Here is a 16,649-nt window from a genome sequence, read left to right on the forward strand (position 1 = left end):
GTGACTTCACGAACCAAGTACCGTAAAAGTGAAGCTCATATTTTTCCCAAATAGCCAAAATTTGCTCATGGATGTTTAATATTACAAGCAAAAGAAAATGACTAGCTGCTTCACTTGTTAGTCATGAAGATGGTTCCTACTGGACCAGTAATGAAGACGCGAGAATTAATTTATTCGGGAGTCAGTAAGAGACTGATGAATCCAGCCCGCCGCGACAGGAGATGTAATTCTCTGTGTGTCTGAAGATACAAGCTCTTCACCCACACAAATCCCTCTGGAAATGCACATTTGTCTCACCGAAGTGCAAGTTACCCACAGGTATCAACACCGATTGAACACTGTCCCGGAGCAGTAACGTTGGCTGTGGCATCGCTTGGCCGTCAGAGTCATCCGTCAGTCCAGTTCTCCACAGTCCCCATCCCTGAATGATACTGCAGCGACGACTCCCTCGACAAGGAAAAGCTTTGTGAGTACAGGAATTCGTTCGCCGTGTTTAGGTGCGGAGAGGGGGGTTTTCTCTCGCACACAGACGGGTGCACCCTTTCCCTTGGGAAAGATGAAGAAGGAACGCGCTCCCGAACCTGAGACTGGGACAGCTGGTTGTAGACACTGAAGTGGCTGTTACCTGGTGGCTGCGAGCCTTGACCCGTGATGGCCGGGAGCCGCGGCATCATGGTGGTGGCAGTGAAATGAGCAGGGAAAGGCTGGTAAGGGACAGTTTCCATTGTCTGAACGCTGTAGCTGGTGTAAGGTGCGACAGAAGTCCACATATTGCAGCTCAAGGGGGGAGGTGGAGGCGGCAAGTCGTCAACCGTTGAGACACCAGCAATTTCAGCCCCAGAACTAGAGTACATGCACGCTTCCCTCGGAGTCACCTCGCTGCAATAGGAAGGGCTTAACATCTGCTGATCGTAGGGAGGCGGGGAACGGAAGTAGTGATCGTCTCCTACAGAAGAGGAGGCTTCCAGGTAGGAGCGTTTGCAGGGCAGGTCCAGGTGCCGAGCACTTTCTGCAAACAAACAAAAAATTCACGTTCAGGAGCAGCTCCCAGAGCGACGGCGTTTAACAGCGATCTGCTCAGAGCCTGACAAGAGCCTGGGGTGGTTTTATGGAGTCCCCTTAGAAGCCGAGCGTGCGATCTGTGATTCTTTCGCTAAACAACTGGTGCTCTTTTTCAGATTAATCCAGTTAAACCTTTTGAGTTTGGAAAGACAATGTACAACATCAAAAATACATTGTGTTCCAAACGTCAGGCTAATCCCCTCAGCCTCAAAGCATTCTGGTGACATTTATCAGGTTAAGTGAGTGACTTGGGCTACTATTCTCACATCAGAGATTACTTCACGTTCATCCAGATAACAGAGGTCCCTGACACTCTTGCGGCATTACTCCTGACAAATTCAAGAAGTCTCTTAAAGGGCCTTATCGCAGCCTGCCTTCCTGTCATTACAAAAATGACTATACATTTCCCAGATATTCACGTCAAAAGCTGCAGAAATATTTCCAGATAAAGGAGCCCTTTCCCAGTCATCAGTCCTTCCCCTCGGCTTTACGCTGAGAAGCTCTAGCCCCTCTCCTACCGATTACGCTGACCGTGGCCGTGTTTACCAGCAGCCTTCTGTTAGCTGTTAGGAATATTCTCTGGGTGAATTCACGAATTCATCTGCAGATTAAACATCTGCTAAAATTACACATTTGCCTTGCAGTCCTCATTACTGGTGCTGTTCGATTCTTCATTTGCCCATGATCAGAGGATTCTCACAGCTTAAATAAATTAGTGGCCAATGAGACATGCAAAGAGAAGGATTTTCTTCTGTGCAAAATTCTTCCGTTTAACTTAAAACATGCCATGATCTCATCTGATGCTGGACTAAAAGGAAGAGAATATAGTTACAGCTCACTTAAACTTGGGAACTAGTGGATAAGAAGACAGGGATGTTTACACACAGCTACCACAGCCCCACTCATCTGCAGACGTCGAGAGAATTCCTAATGGCTTCGTCCTGGAAAAGTGCTGAACATGTATAATTTCATTAACGTTAATGGCAGTGCCAGAACATCTCAGCATACAACTGTTAATTCCGCTGATTCTAACAACGGATCATTCCCCAGCGTAGCTTCATGCCATTTGAATTATGCATTCTGTTTATTTTTTTTCGGCTCTGACTCAGAGTTTGAATTTGCCTTCTATGGGACAAAACCACTAATAACTGTCCAAAAACCCAGCTCTTGGGCCCTGACCCTCCAAAGCACTTCAATCACATCAGTATCTTTGAAGATCGAGGCCTACGAGACCAAACCAAAACGAACTGGAATTAGCGGTCAGCTTTCAGTGCTCATGCTCTTAGGTTTATTTGCTGTAATATTTTTCTAGCTGTAAACTCAAGTTACCTCTTCTTTTTAGGCAATGATAGAAGAGCCCTGAATCTCTCTGTGCTGTGAAGGTGTTGAGTGGCAGATCTTGAGTATCTGAAGCTGCAAATTGCATGTGAGCACCGTTCTCATACTGATAATGTTGAAGGGTCTGGTGATTCCCATGAAGTGGGTTAACATCTGGCTTTGTTGAAAGCTGGCCATGACTGGACACCAACCTCTGCCTCATGATGCTTTTGGAAATGACTGGATATTCTTTGCTAAAAGAGGTGAGAAAAATTATTACCAGTTAGACAGCAATCAGCATTAACAGAAAGATGAAATATGAGTTTGGCTTCCCTAGAACATCTCCAGCCAATGACTTCAACGCCCTTTGCCAAATCCGATGAACTCACCACACTCTGCCGGGCGTGGGCAAGTATTACGACAACACACAGAGTGCGTCACTGAATTACAGGACGAGCTTTTCAGGGGTATAAATGGCATTAAAAGCCCTAACGCCCTCAAGCACAAGAAAATGTGATGCCCCCAGAGCGTAGGCACCTTTTAACTTTTTCTTCTCCAAAGAGGTGCAGCCTGTTAGTAGCAGAATGAGGATTAAAGCCCAGCTGTAAGGCTGTATTTCTGCGCAGGGCACGGGTCTGAAGGGTGCGCCGGCTGGCTGCGGGTCAGGCACCCCCTGCCCATAGACGCTGCCGGGCTTCAGCGCACCCGTGCACACACACACGCGTGCACACGCGCGCACCCTGCCGCAGCTCCCCGACCCTGACGAGCCGGGCAGGAGGCCGCCCTGCTGAGCACCTCCTCGCTGCCGTCCCTCCTCGCGCCGCTCGGCCGTACCTTTGCAGTCGTGCCACGCGCAGGTCGCTGTCGTCGCTCCCCCTGAATCCCTTGGCAAAGGGGTTGTTTTCAATTTTCAGCTGGGTTATCTTTAAAAGAATGAAACGGAGCATAAAGCCTTTGAAAATAGATGAGACCGATAGGCGCAGCAGCAGGGTGAGGCTGTAGGTCTCTAGGTGCCCTGTCCTACGCGACACCCCGCGAAATGCAGAGTCCACGAGAGTTTCGGCCGTCTAGAGACGTGGGGGCAGAGACGGCGTTTCTGCTTTCAGCGCTGAGAGAGAAACAGAGCTGTGAAGTTCGGTGCTAGATCTTGCAGAAGCAGCTTTTAAAGCTGACAGAACTGCTGATTATGCGTAAGGACAGGAACGCAAATTTCCTTAAGCCTGGGTCCTGTGTTCTTATTCTGGGCTCTTGTTAGCGAGAATATATTTGTCTGATTTAAAAGAAGATTTCCTATGTCTCCATGTTAGGGATGCCTATTCCTTACGGCATGGCTCGCCCTCATTTCCATGTTGATTTTATAGATCTTTACATTCTTCCTGCAGTCATTTTTCCTCCGTGAAAAGACTCATAGCTCAAATAGTGAATTGTCTTCGGGCAAGGGAAAGTCGCTGCCTTTTGCAAGAACTGCCTTTCCCCCCAGGGGCTGCAGTATCCTAAAAGGGCCAAAATGCCTTAGAATTGACTTAGACTAGACTTCATTTTGATGGAGCTCATCTTTTGTAAGGGAACTGTGAAAGCTCTGCCATTTCATGAAAATTCATTTAGAAAAATTATGTGTGAAATTCACTTTAAAAATAGTCACTAGTTTGTCTGCCTTACAGCCCCAGTAAACATAGTTTTCCCTTGCCAATCCTGGCACCTGATCCGTGCCCTGGATAAGGCAGGTACAAACCAAAGCCGTACAACGGTCAGGAATGCCGGGAAGAGGTACTTGGTTGTCCAGTGAAAAATGAAAATAAACCACCTCTTTAACAAAGGATTTTGTAAAGACAAACAGACAGCGAACAAGATCATCTGAGAGGGTTTCAGGAGCTGGAAAATGCCGGAACAGCACCAGAACATTGGTAGGGACACAGGAGCTCCAAAAATATCCCTTGTCCACCTCCCAAAGAGATGTATGTGTGTATGCGCACAAACATACGCCCAAGGCTCTTTGACAGTAAGGTTATAGACAGGACTAACACATATCGCGGGCAGAACTGGTCAGAAACGGGTCTTATTAATGTCCTTCCCTACTAAGGGACACCGGCAGGTAGGATCATCTCCTTGGGCACCCGACTGCCACCGAAAAGACCTTTTCCAGAGCGGTGACGGCGTGGCAGGACGCTGGGGGGGAGGCGAGGACATGTCTCTCCGCGCAGACCCGCTGCCCTCGGGTCCCGTCTCTGTCTGAGGTAGCGCAGCCCTGCTCCCCGCTGCTAGCCGGCCGCGGGCTTGCACCAGCCTGCATCTGATTTTAGTGGTGAGGAGAACAAGCGAGTTCTGCGTTCGGATGATTTTGCAAGAGCGTTGCTATAACTAACAGCTACGCTTTTAGTAACGTTGAAAAATATCCCTTACCAAAAAACTCCTGAGAAAACAGCTGGCCGGTCTCTGCGATGGAGAAGGAAGGTGGTGACATGTGAATTTAACCAGCCTCGAGGGCTCGTGCTTTTCCTCTCCGCTCCTGCAGCCCACAGTGGCTCCAGGGTAGCTCCCAAGCAGCTGACGAACCCCAAGAAGCGTAGGGCCTTTCCTAACCCACAGCCCAGCATCAGGGTTGTACATCTTAATTTCATTTTGCTATGTCGTGACCGTGGTTCTCCTCTGATGTGAGCAGAATCAGGGCTTCGCTCCCTCCTTGTCACCTTCCCCTGGCTTCATCCAAGCCAGGAGGGAGTTTTGGGTAAACACCTACACCTTCCTCACTGGTCTGTACCATGGGGTAGCCCTATCATCAGCTTTCCATCTCTGGGAGTCTGTCACCAAGACTCTCATTTCTTGTTTAGAACAACGATTATTCGCAAGGACGCTTCTTGCTAGCAGGATATTTCTGAGCTAAAAATAGTTCCGTGGTTTGTTTTTTCTAAAAGATACCCAGACCGGCTTTTTAATTGTTAACGCCTAAGAGAATAAGTAAAACCATTCGGCTGTTTCTCTCAGGTTGTGATTTTCTCGAGACCACAGCGAGGCCGTGGCGAGACCTCCTGCCTCCCGCTCCTCTGCTGCAGACCGCCGTGCTCCCCGCGCCGGGCGGCATCCGACCCCCCAGCCTGCAGATCACAGAGCAGGAGCTGGGCAGCACCGGGGCGGCTCCTCGCGGGATCTGCACAAAAGAATTAGGGCTTGTCTGGGGCATTTTCCCCAACTCTGTCAGGTCCACTCTGCGCTGCCACCCAGCTACCAGCCTCCCCCAGCAGTGGCTGTATGGACAGTGGAAGTATTAAGTTTATGAAGCACTTTGGGAACCTTAGGGATGAAAGGCACTATTGACACGTGAGACATTTTAAGTAGGTATTAAATAAGCTCTTTTGAGCCTTTTTGGTTAACCATGTTTGGGCAACTGGTCGTTTTACACCAACAGCTACAACTTTTCAAACAGGATTCACTTCACTGTCCAAATAGGGACGACTTTTTTTTTTCCCCCCTGTCTTACCATAACACACACATCCATGTTTCTGCTCTGAGTCTTTTAACTGGCTCACTAATTGCAAAATCTTGCAAGGACTCTATGCTTCAAGCATCAAAGGGCATACAGGCATCCTGCTTGGGAGGAAAAGGTCTGGTCAGATTATTGGGGAGGAAGAATTTCACATATGTTCCTGTTCCTGTAGTATTTTCCTATGAATGTGTAGAAAAGGAGCTGACACAGTAACACACGGCAGATTTCACATTCGGCATGACGGGAGGGCTCCGGCAGTGCTACTTCACTCTGCGCCTTTATTTATGAATCCTGATGTACTTTAAAAACTCCAATTAATCCTCATACGACCCTGCAGCCGGACTTCACTGTTAGGAAAACTGCAGGGGAGCAGGAGCTTGTGCAAAGGCAGGCAAATCGGTAGCAGGATTGCAAACGGAGCCTTGCCATCCCCTGCCTGGCATCGTCTCCTCTCCCTGCCCTGGGGACAGTGCACCCGCTGTCACAGGGAGGTGACAATTAATTGTCACATTGCTGTCCATCCTGCTAGTAACCTGGGTCGCTAAATCCTCAGACGGAACGCTACGCACTGCCGCCAGTACCAGCACGCTCGAAAAAGAAGAGAAGCCAAACCCTGCAATACAGAGGTGGCTGTGACACACACCCAAGGCGCAGAACCAAGCCCTTTGTACTTTATAGCCCCCCCAAAACAAACCCAAACCCCCAAACCCCCTCCTGCCTTCATGTGCTAACTCTTAGCAGGCTCTTAGCTGCGTTTTTATGGTTACATTCCTCGTACGTCTCACTAAATACACATACTATAATTACTTTTCACTGTAGATTTATGAGCAAGCTTTACTAGTCATTATTAGATTTGCTGGCTGTTTTGAATGACATCTTAGCGTTTATGAGCACGCTGATTCGTTAGCGTCTGGACTCGCAGGGTTTGCCAAGATATTGTCACCCAACAATGTCCGTGCTGCTCCTTAGCTGCATCCTCTGGCTCGTCACTCTTGCTTAATGCTCGCAGGGCTGGGATGGAAACTTGTCTTTTAAAGCAGGCATTTTCTGCACAATAGCAGCGTAATAGGCTCTCCCCCTCCCTCTGAGCAAACAGATCCTGCTCATCAAAGCACAGCACCGCAGCCACATCCCTGCGCTCCTGCAATTGGGAAGCTCATTTCGCCGCCGTCAGCAGCCCAGGGCTGCGAGCTGCAAAAGCCCACAAACAGAAATTAAGCACCTTTAGCCAGAAAAGCAGCCTACCTTGTGATTCTGGTAGGAGGTCACCGATATAAAGGACGTCTCCGGAAAAACGTGGGTGCAGAAGGCTGTGTTCTTCGACCCGAAAGCGTTGTTCTCATCCGCCTTCACGATATGCAGTCGTGGTTGGTATTTATGCATTGAATTAAGAATGATCTGAAAAACAATTGATGCTAAAGTGAGAAATCCAATTTAAAAAAAAAAAAAAAAAGAAAAAAAAGAGACAAGCCATAGCTGTTCGACAGACTTTACTAGCAGGACACGAAAGCCCACTAGTGCTCAGCTTTAGCTTTGCTTTCAAATTACAGGGGAAAATTACATTATATAAATGCACACGAACCAAGACAGAAAAGGTATCTGCTGCTCTGGCAAGCAGAACTGAACTTAAAGCTTTCCTGGTAAACCCTCATTTTCTTATTGCTATTGGATAGAGTCAGTCTGGGTGGAAAAAAAGCCATAAATTTTTTTCCCAGCTCATGCTGAAGCTGTACAATATATATAATTCACCAGCAGACTGGTCCATAAAGATTCCTAATAAATACTTTACTGAGCTGAAAAATACACAGTTTAGCAGAGGCAAAAAAAAAATCACAGAAACCACAGGGAAAAAAAAAAAGCAAGCTATTTTTCTTTTATCTGCTGGTAAAAGAAAACTACAAAAGACGAGATTTTTTTTTTCCTCCTGTTTGTGGAGCGGCTCCGCGCGGGTGGCTGGGTCACGAGCACCTCTCGCAGCCACCCCACGGCTTCTGCCCTCTTCTCGAGTCTCTGCGAGTGAGAGGCAGGAGCCGGCCAAGTGCTTTTTTACGGCGGGGACTAGGGGAGGCGAGTAAGCGCTGAGGTCCAGCGGGGAGAGCACGGCCGGGCTCAGGCCATGATGGAGCATTAGGGGCCGAGCGGGGCTGCCCAAGCAGGGAGCGGCTGGCCCGACCCCCAGCCATGCCACCCGTCCCCGCCCGGCCCCACAGCATTGTTCTTCCACAAAGAAGGGATGTGCCCAGATGCTACAGAAGAAAATGGTTTTAAGAAATGGAATGGTTTTAAGAAAAGCCTTTGTTCCTTTTGCTGGGCAAAGAAGAAATACTGTGTTCTTCTTGTTTTCTTGCCATAACCCTTTTCAATCTCTTCTTCCCTCTCCCAAATTGGCTAATTGAGTCTGTCCTCCCCGAGCCCGGCTGGTCCTAGGGGTGAGGGGATCTCCAGCCAGGCTGACACCCCTCCCCTTACTGGGGTGCCCAAAGCAGCTAGCAAGGACGCGTCCCTCCCCGACGGAGATGCAGGCAAAGGGCCAAGCAGGGAAGACCACAATGGGTGATGTCTTCAACTGGTGGTAGATAAACGGGTAGATAGATGGGTGGGTGGATGGATGGGTGGATGGGTGGGTGGGTGGATGGATAGACGGACCGATGGATGTACACAACCCAGCACAGCAGCATCAGTTTACACTAATTGTGGATTTAGCCAATTTTAAATGAGAATTATCAAGAAACAGAAGACATTTGCTCCATGATCGGCGTTTGTGCTCGGGAACCCTTTCTATTTCATGCCCGTCCATGCTGAGGAGAGCTCGCAGCGGCGGCCCTGCTCCGTGCGCTCCAGCCGGGACGGGAGGTAGCGTAGGGAGCTTGTGCTCTTTAAACCCCTTTGTCTGGCTGCACGTAACTCTGCCCACAGTAGCTGGCTGCATTATATACCACTTAAATGCAATTTTTATTGTTGACATTTTCCAGACAACCCTCCCTGCTCCCCAGGAGAGAGAATGAGGAATTTTTGGCATTTTATCAGCTTTGCATCAAGTCTCTTAACCACTTTGTGGCTGTTGATGTGCAGGGTGTAGATCTGAGAGGGTCGGCTCAGGTTTGGGTTTGGAGCCTTTTCATGTATTAGCCACTCATAAAACAAAGCCAAGATGAATAACGCCAGAGGGCCAAGACTTTCATAAGAAGGGGTGTTTTAATTTTCAATAATGAAGAGTTGAGCCAAGCTGATAAATAACGGTTGTCTGGAGCAGAAGGTGGGGCATGCTAAGCTCTCCTCACTGCCTGTCCCTGCCTGCCCAGGCCTAGCAAGGGTGGGTGACTTGTCCCCAGAGTCAGAGCAAGTCAACAGCAGGATGAAGAAAACAGTCTTAAACTGAGATTTCCAAAGAGAAAATTAGAAGCCCAAGTTTCGATATGCTCTGGATGAACGGTCTGTATTCCCCCTCCAAAGTAGTATCATCCAATGCGCTATAATGACCCCCTTAAAATCTTAAATCTTTTTCTTTTTTTTTTTTTTTATAACCTCTTTAAACCTAAGGTGTCCAAACAATTTCCAAATTGAACAAGACATTACTTTTTGGAGCCCGATAGACACATTCAAGAAAGGATTTTTGACAGATGCTCAAGGTTACAGTTATGGCTGCAAACCTGCCTGGAGGTTCACTGTGAACTGCTTGATATCTGTGGGATGTTTGTGAGGGGGGAAAAAAAATCCCCTAAATGGCTTAATTTACCCCACTGCATTTACAAGGTTGGGCATCTCTGTCCCTTGCACCGAAGGGAATATTTGCCCATGTGTCTCCGCGTAAGTACCCGTTGGAAAGTGCCGAATTTCTTTGAGTGTGGGGACCATGAAAGGAGACCCCCTTGAGATGTGCCAGATCAAAGCCGAACAGCCATCACCGAGCACGAAACATGATTAATAGATGTGAGAACCACAGAGCCCTGAGGTTAACTTCATCGAGTCAGTGTCCATGGACGTGGATGGGGAACAGCTTCCAGCAAAGCAAAGCCCCATAAAAATATGCCATTCTCATACGACAAAGAAAAATCCCTTCAGCTATTTGACGGAGCGGTCAGCACATCAGATTAGGGATGAAAATGGGAAGTCGTGGTGCTGTTTCGGATGGCCTCCCTGTGCCTGCTGCATGGGTGACTTCCCACATCTTTTCCAGGCAGCAGCCACCACTCTCTGCATACCCACAACCAACATTTCACAGGCTTGAAAACAAGAACTCGTGTACAGAGGCTGCGTCTGCACACGTATCCTCCTTACTTGTACTTGGTGTAAGCCTCGTGCGTTCGAAAACCCTACAAATCATTCACAAAAGCCTCTCAACCCTTAGCTGCAAAGCACTGTGCCTGTGCAAAGTGAAATGCCAACAATTCAGCCTAAATAGTTTTCAAGGCTGCTGTGGAAAACTGGTCACTGGCTAAAAATACACAAAACAAATGTAAATTCCACTCCGATGACGAACATCAGTGGACAGATTAACTTAAAGAATTGTGTCAAAAATGAGAAGTATTTTAATTGACGGGACAGAGCACGGCTGCTGCTGGTCGGTGCTGGGCAGGCAGGGCTTCAGCAGCAGCACAGAGCAGGACAGAAGGTGATGGAGGAGCTCGCAGCCTCCAAAATGATGCTAAATCACTCACTTAATATTTTCCTGCACTTATCTTTCTCATTGCGAGGGCACAGGGAGATTCGGTCGGTGTCAGACACTGTCACACACATTTTTAAATTGTAGGACAAAATGTAGGCAGTTTGACATAGGTTAGCTACTAAAAAAGAAACGGTGTTTGCCTTGTCTTGCCACTGAAAATCGTTACTGGTGTATTGGTTAGAGGGGAATTTTAGCATGATAAAGGACAAGGATAGAAAATTAGTAAGGGAAACGGGAAAACGATGTTTCTTGAGCAGCACTGAGGCACGCTGGCTTAGTAACTGAAAGCCCCTCTCTGCAACTTGGTGATCTTGTCTAGTTGCCTATGAAAGAAACAGCTCAGCTTATATGAAATGGTGGCATATTTAGGAGTCTAACTAATATAATTTTTTTCCTTGTTAAAAAAAAAACAAACAACAAAAGGTAAATCAAAGAGATATCCCAACCAGAATCCTCAAATTCAATGGACAACCCCAAATTTAGGGAAGTGGATATTGGCTCGACATCCCGACACGGGTCCCCGTGGGGATGCCATCTCCCGCCACTGCCACCCAAGCGCTCTCTCTGCCTGGAAAATACACATTTTCAAGAAACGAAATGGCTGCTAAAAAAGACCCACGTGGGTAATGGCAACCGTCTTTAAGAGCATCAGCGTGGATGGCACCACAAGGCCGTAACGACCCACCTGCGCTTCCGCGGGGACCCAGCGGTGGGCACCCTCCTCGGGCCGCGCTGGGGGAGACCCAAGCAGCTCCTCTAGTATTTGAGAAACATTTCACACCTCTCGCCTCCCAAGGCGGTCACCATGATGACCGCCCGAAGCTCGAAGGGATGCCTCCCCCTGCCCGCGCACCCCCCCGCGCCGCCGCGTAACTCCGTCATTGCCGGTCAGATAGGAGCCAAGGCGGATCTCGAGGGGGATGTCACTTCTACCCCCTCAACGTCGCACGTGCAGACCAGATTGCGAGAGAGACGAACTCCAAAGTCAATGTGAGCTTACACAAACATCTCCCCCCCCAGCCCCGTCTCCCTCCTTTGTGCTGATCACACAGTTGGCAGCTGGAACTTAAGCTGTAATATAGCTCAACCTCTTTATTTTTTTGGCATTCCCCAGTCAGCAACAAATGTCAAAAAAAATGGTGTCATTTGCTCCTTGCATTTAATTTTACTTAGGCAAACATACTCCTTTAGCATCTAATCTCGCACACTGCTGAGTAATGTCGGCTTCAGGGCTCGAAGACGTTTGCCAGTTTGCAGGATCGGGCCCAGAGGCCAGAAGCTTAGCGGGGTAATGGTACCGCATTGCTTGTCGCAATGCAAACTTGCCTTGAAATCTCCAGTAAAATGTATTTACTTTCATATGAAATTTGGGGAGTTGATTTAAGAGCGCTCCCTGTTTCGCCAAGGTATCAAATGTCATCTGATGCAGTGGTTGTTATGGCAACTACCCTTTTTATATTGAATAGTAAATGGCTACGAAAAAGCCACATAATTTTATGGTTGCTCCCGGGGGATCACATAACTAATATAAAATCTCTCATTTTAATATATTTTCTGCTTCTTTCTTCCTTCCTTCTATTCTTTTTAAAGTGAAAAAGCCTTTGAGCTGAGGCTAGCCCTTGTCCCACACCGGGACATCGAGCTGGGGCGTAAAGGACCAGAGCAAAAACCTGACGATTCCGTCTCCCGCATGGAAAAAAGAGCACGTTAATCAACGAGGCTCTTCCAGAACCACAGCCACTGCTGCAGTTCATCTCGATTAATATTTAGAGCGTTTGATGGTATAAGCCGTCCCAAACCTAACCTTTCTTTTTGAGTAAATGGCTCGGAGATGCCACGCAGCATCAGTACAGGACTTGTCCCGGCTGCGCTGCCCAGGATGAGCGGGACGTCTCCAGGGAGCGATGACGGGAGCGAGTGCCACTGCCCTGGGGGAGCTGCCCTCGCTGCATCCACCTCGGGAGCTTGCAGAGATGCACCACCCCAAAGCAAGCAGTTAAAATCACAGAATCATCTAGGTCGGAAAATACTCAAGATCATCAAGTTCAACCAAAGGAAACACTATATTCAGACAACCTCTACAGCAGCTAAAAAGCTAGCTCCAAAATTACCTAAACCTCATCCTATTTATTTTCAATCACCTCCAGGAAGCTATTCACCTTGCTCTGCTCAAAGCCGGGCTGCGGGAACGGGCTCTTTCCAGCCGGCCCCAGCCCTGAAGCCGGCCGGGCTGCTCCCCGCCGGGCTGCCGGAAGAGGAGCCTCCAAACCCACACGTTTGTCCTGGCAATCCGCACAATGGGGAAAAAAAGAAAGGCTGGAAAATCCTGGGAAAAGATTCAACATGAGCTCAGACAAATTGTTCCTTACGAGAGGGCCAAAGCTGGGATTTTTTTTTTTTTTTTCTCGGTCCTTTTTCATCTAACGTCAGCTGAAATTCATGGTAGTGTTTCCTGGCCTTGCGATACGGCTTTGGTGTGGAGGAGAAGTCCACCTCCACGCTAGCTCGTGAGCATTTATTTCTGGATGGCCAGGACAGGGCAGACCCCAGGCGTGTGATCCTGGGACACGCGCTGGCGTGCGACTCGGAGCGTCCCCTGCAGCACCCCACGCTGCGTGGCCTCGTGTCACCTGGGGATGCAAAAGGTCTTTGGCAAGCTGTGACATCTTCACTCGCCCTTCTCCAGGCCAGCTCCCCACCCAAGACTGGAAGATGATTTCAGGGTCTGATTCTAGTTAAACTCTACTAAAATCCACTGCATTTGACTCAAACCAGTAATGTCACAACAAAAAGATTTAACGCAAGAGATGTAAATCTTCTTTTCAACCAAGAACTCCACTGGTCATTTCTTGCCCGGCTATTTAAAACGCACACTCAGATCTATTCATCCCTGCAAAACACATGCCATCCCCAGCGGCACACAGCTCTGCTCCTTTTTTTTTTTTGCAGGAACAAAGCAGAAAATGTAAAACTTCACGTCAGGCTTTATAATGTGTTTGGCCACCACTATTTCTCAGATCAGCTGTAAGACATTGCCTAAAATGGATGGTTACAGAAAAAAAGAAAATAACCTTTTCATGGATATTCTTTCAGCAGAAGATTTAGCGATGCTCAAAAAAAAATTGACTTCAAATTTAGGGCTGGACAAAAGGGGTTTTTGCAAGTTTTAAATGGACTGAGAAAAAAAATTTGTTTAGTACCAGGACACTCGTATATATATGAAATTCTTATATATTTCTTTATATATATGTGTGTATATATATATATATATAAGAAATCATATATATACACATATAAGAAACCATACATATATATATATAAAAGAAACCATATACATGAGAAACCTTTATATATATGTGTGTGTGTGTGTGTATACATATATAGATATAGATATAGATATAGATATAGATATAGATATAGATATAGATATAGATATAGATATAGATATATAAGAAATTTTTAGCTGAGAATAAGGATGTGAAACTGCTCTCCTGCCACAGAGATACTCCAGCACTGCTCTAAGTGAGGACAAGCGGGGCGCAGCCAGCGCGGCCGCGTCTCTTCCCACCAGCCAGGACCTGGCCTGGGAGCTGCCGCGGCCCCATCCCTCCGGCCGCAGGCAATCCAGGGCGGTGGGGAGGCTGCCGCCGAGGCGGCACATAAACCTCATACCAGCGCGCGGCGAGGAAACTGCTTGGCCACAAGTCATAAAGCAAACAAATAAAAAAAATTCTAAATAAAATCTAGGCTTTCATAAGATTACTAGGTCATTAACCTAATTAATGTGCCTGAGTGCGCCTGACGAGCAAAGACAGAAAAACACTAAAATTAAATTAATAGAAAAATGAGAGGGAAACCCCAAGTCTAGGGGAAAAATTAAGTCTTTCAGTGATAATCAAATAAAACCAAGTGTGCAATAATAAATCTGGAGAGAAATAACAAACTCATCAGCATTAAAGAGTAAAGCCAGTAAATAGCAGATTTGGGTCAAGAAATCCAGGAATATCACTTCAAATGCTATCACAAGTGACAGACCATCTATAATACCCTATAGCTTTAAACCTCAGTAGGTTACATCTCAGGAACTAAAGTAACCCCACACTTTAAAAGCAGATAAAGTGCATTATGGCAATTAAATGCTCCATCAGCAGCCAAGGAGCGAGGTAGGTACCGGGTATGTAACATAACCAAGCTCAGCAATACTGTGCTGGGGGGGGATTAAATTAAATCTCTACTGCTATCTGTCACAATCTCCGCTTCTAATCTTCATTTATTACTTGTCTTTTCTTTTTTCCACAGGAATATCTTTATACATTCTGTAAAAAAGAAAATAATTTCCAATTGATCTGGTCCCAGCTGAAGCCTGCCAGAAATACTGATGTGATGCTACCGCCCTTTCCAAGCTGGCCTGGCCGCAGAAGCCCATGCGAAAGGCTGATTCCTCTGGCACAGGTTTCATTTCAGTGGAGCCATTAACAACAACAACAAAAGCCGAACCCCTGATGTGATGTGCTTGCTCCTCTGCCGTTTTCCAGCGTTACTCCCCGCCTACGAGCGCTGGCCTTACGTGGCTGTGCGTGTTCACAGCCTGCTTAAAATCAGGGGAAGAGGGGGCCTGAGAGTAAGAGAGGGTTTTCCTCCAGCTATATTGCATCTGGTGAGACGGGCATCCCTCGGAGCTGCCATCCAGCTCATCGGTAGCTCCTCTGGATACTGAAAACCCCATTCAAAAGGTCCTCAGGAGAAAGCTCCAAGCAAAGCTGGGCTCCTGCGCTGCCAGCACATCTCTGGAGACAGCTCAGGAGCCACCGACCCGCAGCCCTCCCCGATGCCGTACCAAAGCTGGCACTGTTCATGGCCAGTCCTCTCGCCAATGCCTGAAAGGCGTCCTCACGTCCTCCCTATTTACCATGTACAGAGTGTAAAACCAAACTAAAGTCTGCCCTAATTAACAGCCTCTGCTTCTGCGCAGCACTTAACCCTTGCTGGGCAGTTTCTTAGCCCTTGCTGCTCGTCCTCACTGCCCCTTAAGGCACATTAAGTACTTTTATGTGCACAGTTATGTACCATTAGCAGGAGGGCTGGCTGCGCTGGCTGTCGGGCACAGCGTGCCGCCCGGCGCTGCGGGCAGTGCGGGCTGGGCAGCCCCCCTGCCCCACGCGATCCCGAGGGAGCAGGACCCTTCCTGCCGCCCTCGCCAGCTCTGCCGCTGCTCAAGCCCAGGGCAGCAGTTCCAGGGGCTTCGGGGAGCCAGGACTGAGCGTGCCATGGGGCTATTACGGCTATCTGCACCACCGCCGTGCCCCAGACGCTCATGCTTAGCACTGCAAGCGGAAAAGAAAAGAGATGATTTTTTTGCTTCAAAGAGCTGCCAGTCTCAGCAGCTTAAACAATACCTTGGGCCAGGAGATGAAGAAAAGCCCGAACAGCAAAATAACAAAAAAGCCTGATTAACTGAAACGAGTTGCACAGGAGAACAAGCTCACCGCGGGTCCGAGCCGAAGTCCCTCGGCAAACCCCCATGCCCCTTCGGCGGCTTCACACCCACCCTGAGCATCCTTCAGCTGCTGGGGCCGGGGGCAGGAGCTGCCCGAGCCGCCCCGCAGCTCGCCGGCCATACGGACCGTCTCACGGGCGCTCTCCATCCTGCTGTTTACATATTTTAAACCTCTGAGGAAAGCGGAATTCCATTCATGAGCATTTATCACTACGGAGATACTCGTCAGGACTCGCTCAATATTTCCCCATACGCCCTGAACTAACCTTCTGAAAGAAATACAAGTATTATGTTATCCTTTCCAATGGAGAGGTTATTTTTGTGCATCATCTACAGCTGCTCTTAGCCAACCGATCTGTTAGCGCTTGCAGCGATATAAGTGGTTCACGATGAAGGAGTCATTCCCATTTTTCACCTGGAAAACACAGCTAGGTGCTTCCCAGGCAGAATACACTGGGAATGGGTAAGGGATGTGCCACCCTTGTGCAGTTTGCTGACAGTTAAGAAAATATCTTTGTCTCCGCAGACAGACTATATGCAACTGATATTATTCACGTGGCATTAGAGAGTGAAGCATCAGGTCTGCCAGAATCGCTAACCCTGTCACTCACCAGCCCCACGTAAAT

General features: G+C 48.1%; 1 protein-coding gene across 1 annotated transcript in view; it reads right to left on the bottom strand.

Moving 5' to 3' along the window:
• Positions 1–300: 300 nt before the first annotated feature.
• The window catches only part of TBX4 (T-box transcription factor 4), a 41,291-nt gene continuing 24,942 nt past the window's right edge, over positions 301–16,649 (bottom strand). Inside the window, exons 6-9 of the mRNA XM_072882136.1 lie at positions 7,106–7,258; positions 3,214–3,302; positions 2,392–2,633; positions 301–1,009 (exon numbers count right to left, since the gene is read on the bottom strand). Of these exons, the coding sequence (XP_072738237.1) occupies positions 387–1,009; positions 2,392–2,633; positions 3,214–3,302; positions 7,106–7,258 (1,107 nt within the window). The 3' untranslated portion in view covers positions 301–386. The remainder of the gene's footprint in view (positions 1,010–2,391; positions 2,634–3,213; positions 3,303–7,105; positions 7,259–16,649) is intronic.

Source organism: Ciconia boyciana, chromosome 17 (genome assembly GCF_034638445.1).
Source record: "Ciconia boyciana chromosome 17, ASM3463844v1, whole genome shotgun sequence".
Lineage (NCBI taxonomy): Eukaryota > Metazoa > Chordata > Aves > Ciconiiformes > Ciconiidae > Ciconia > Ciconia boyciana.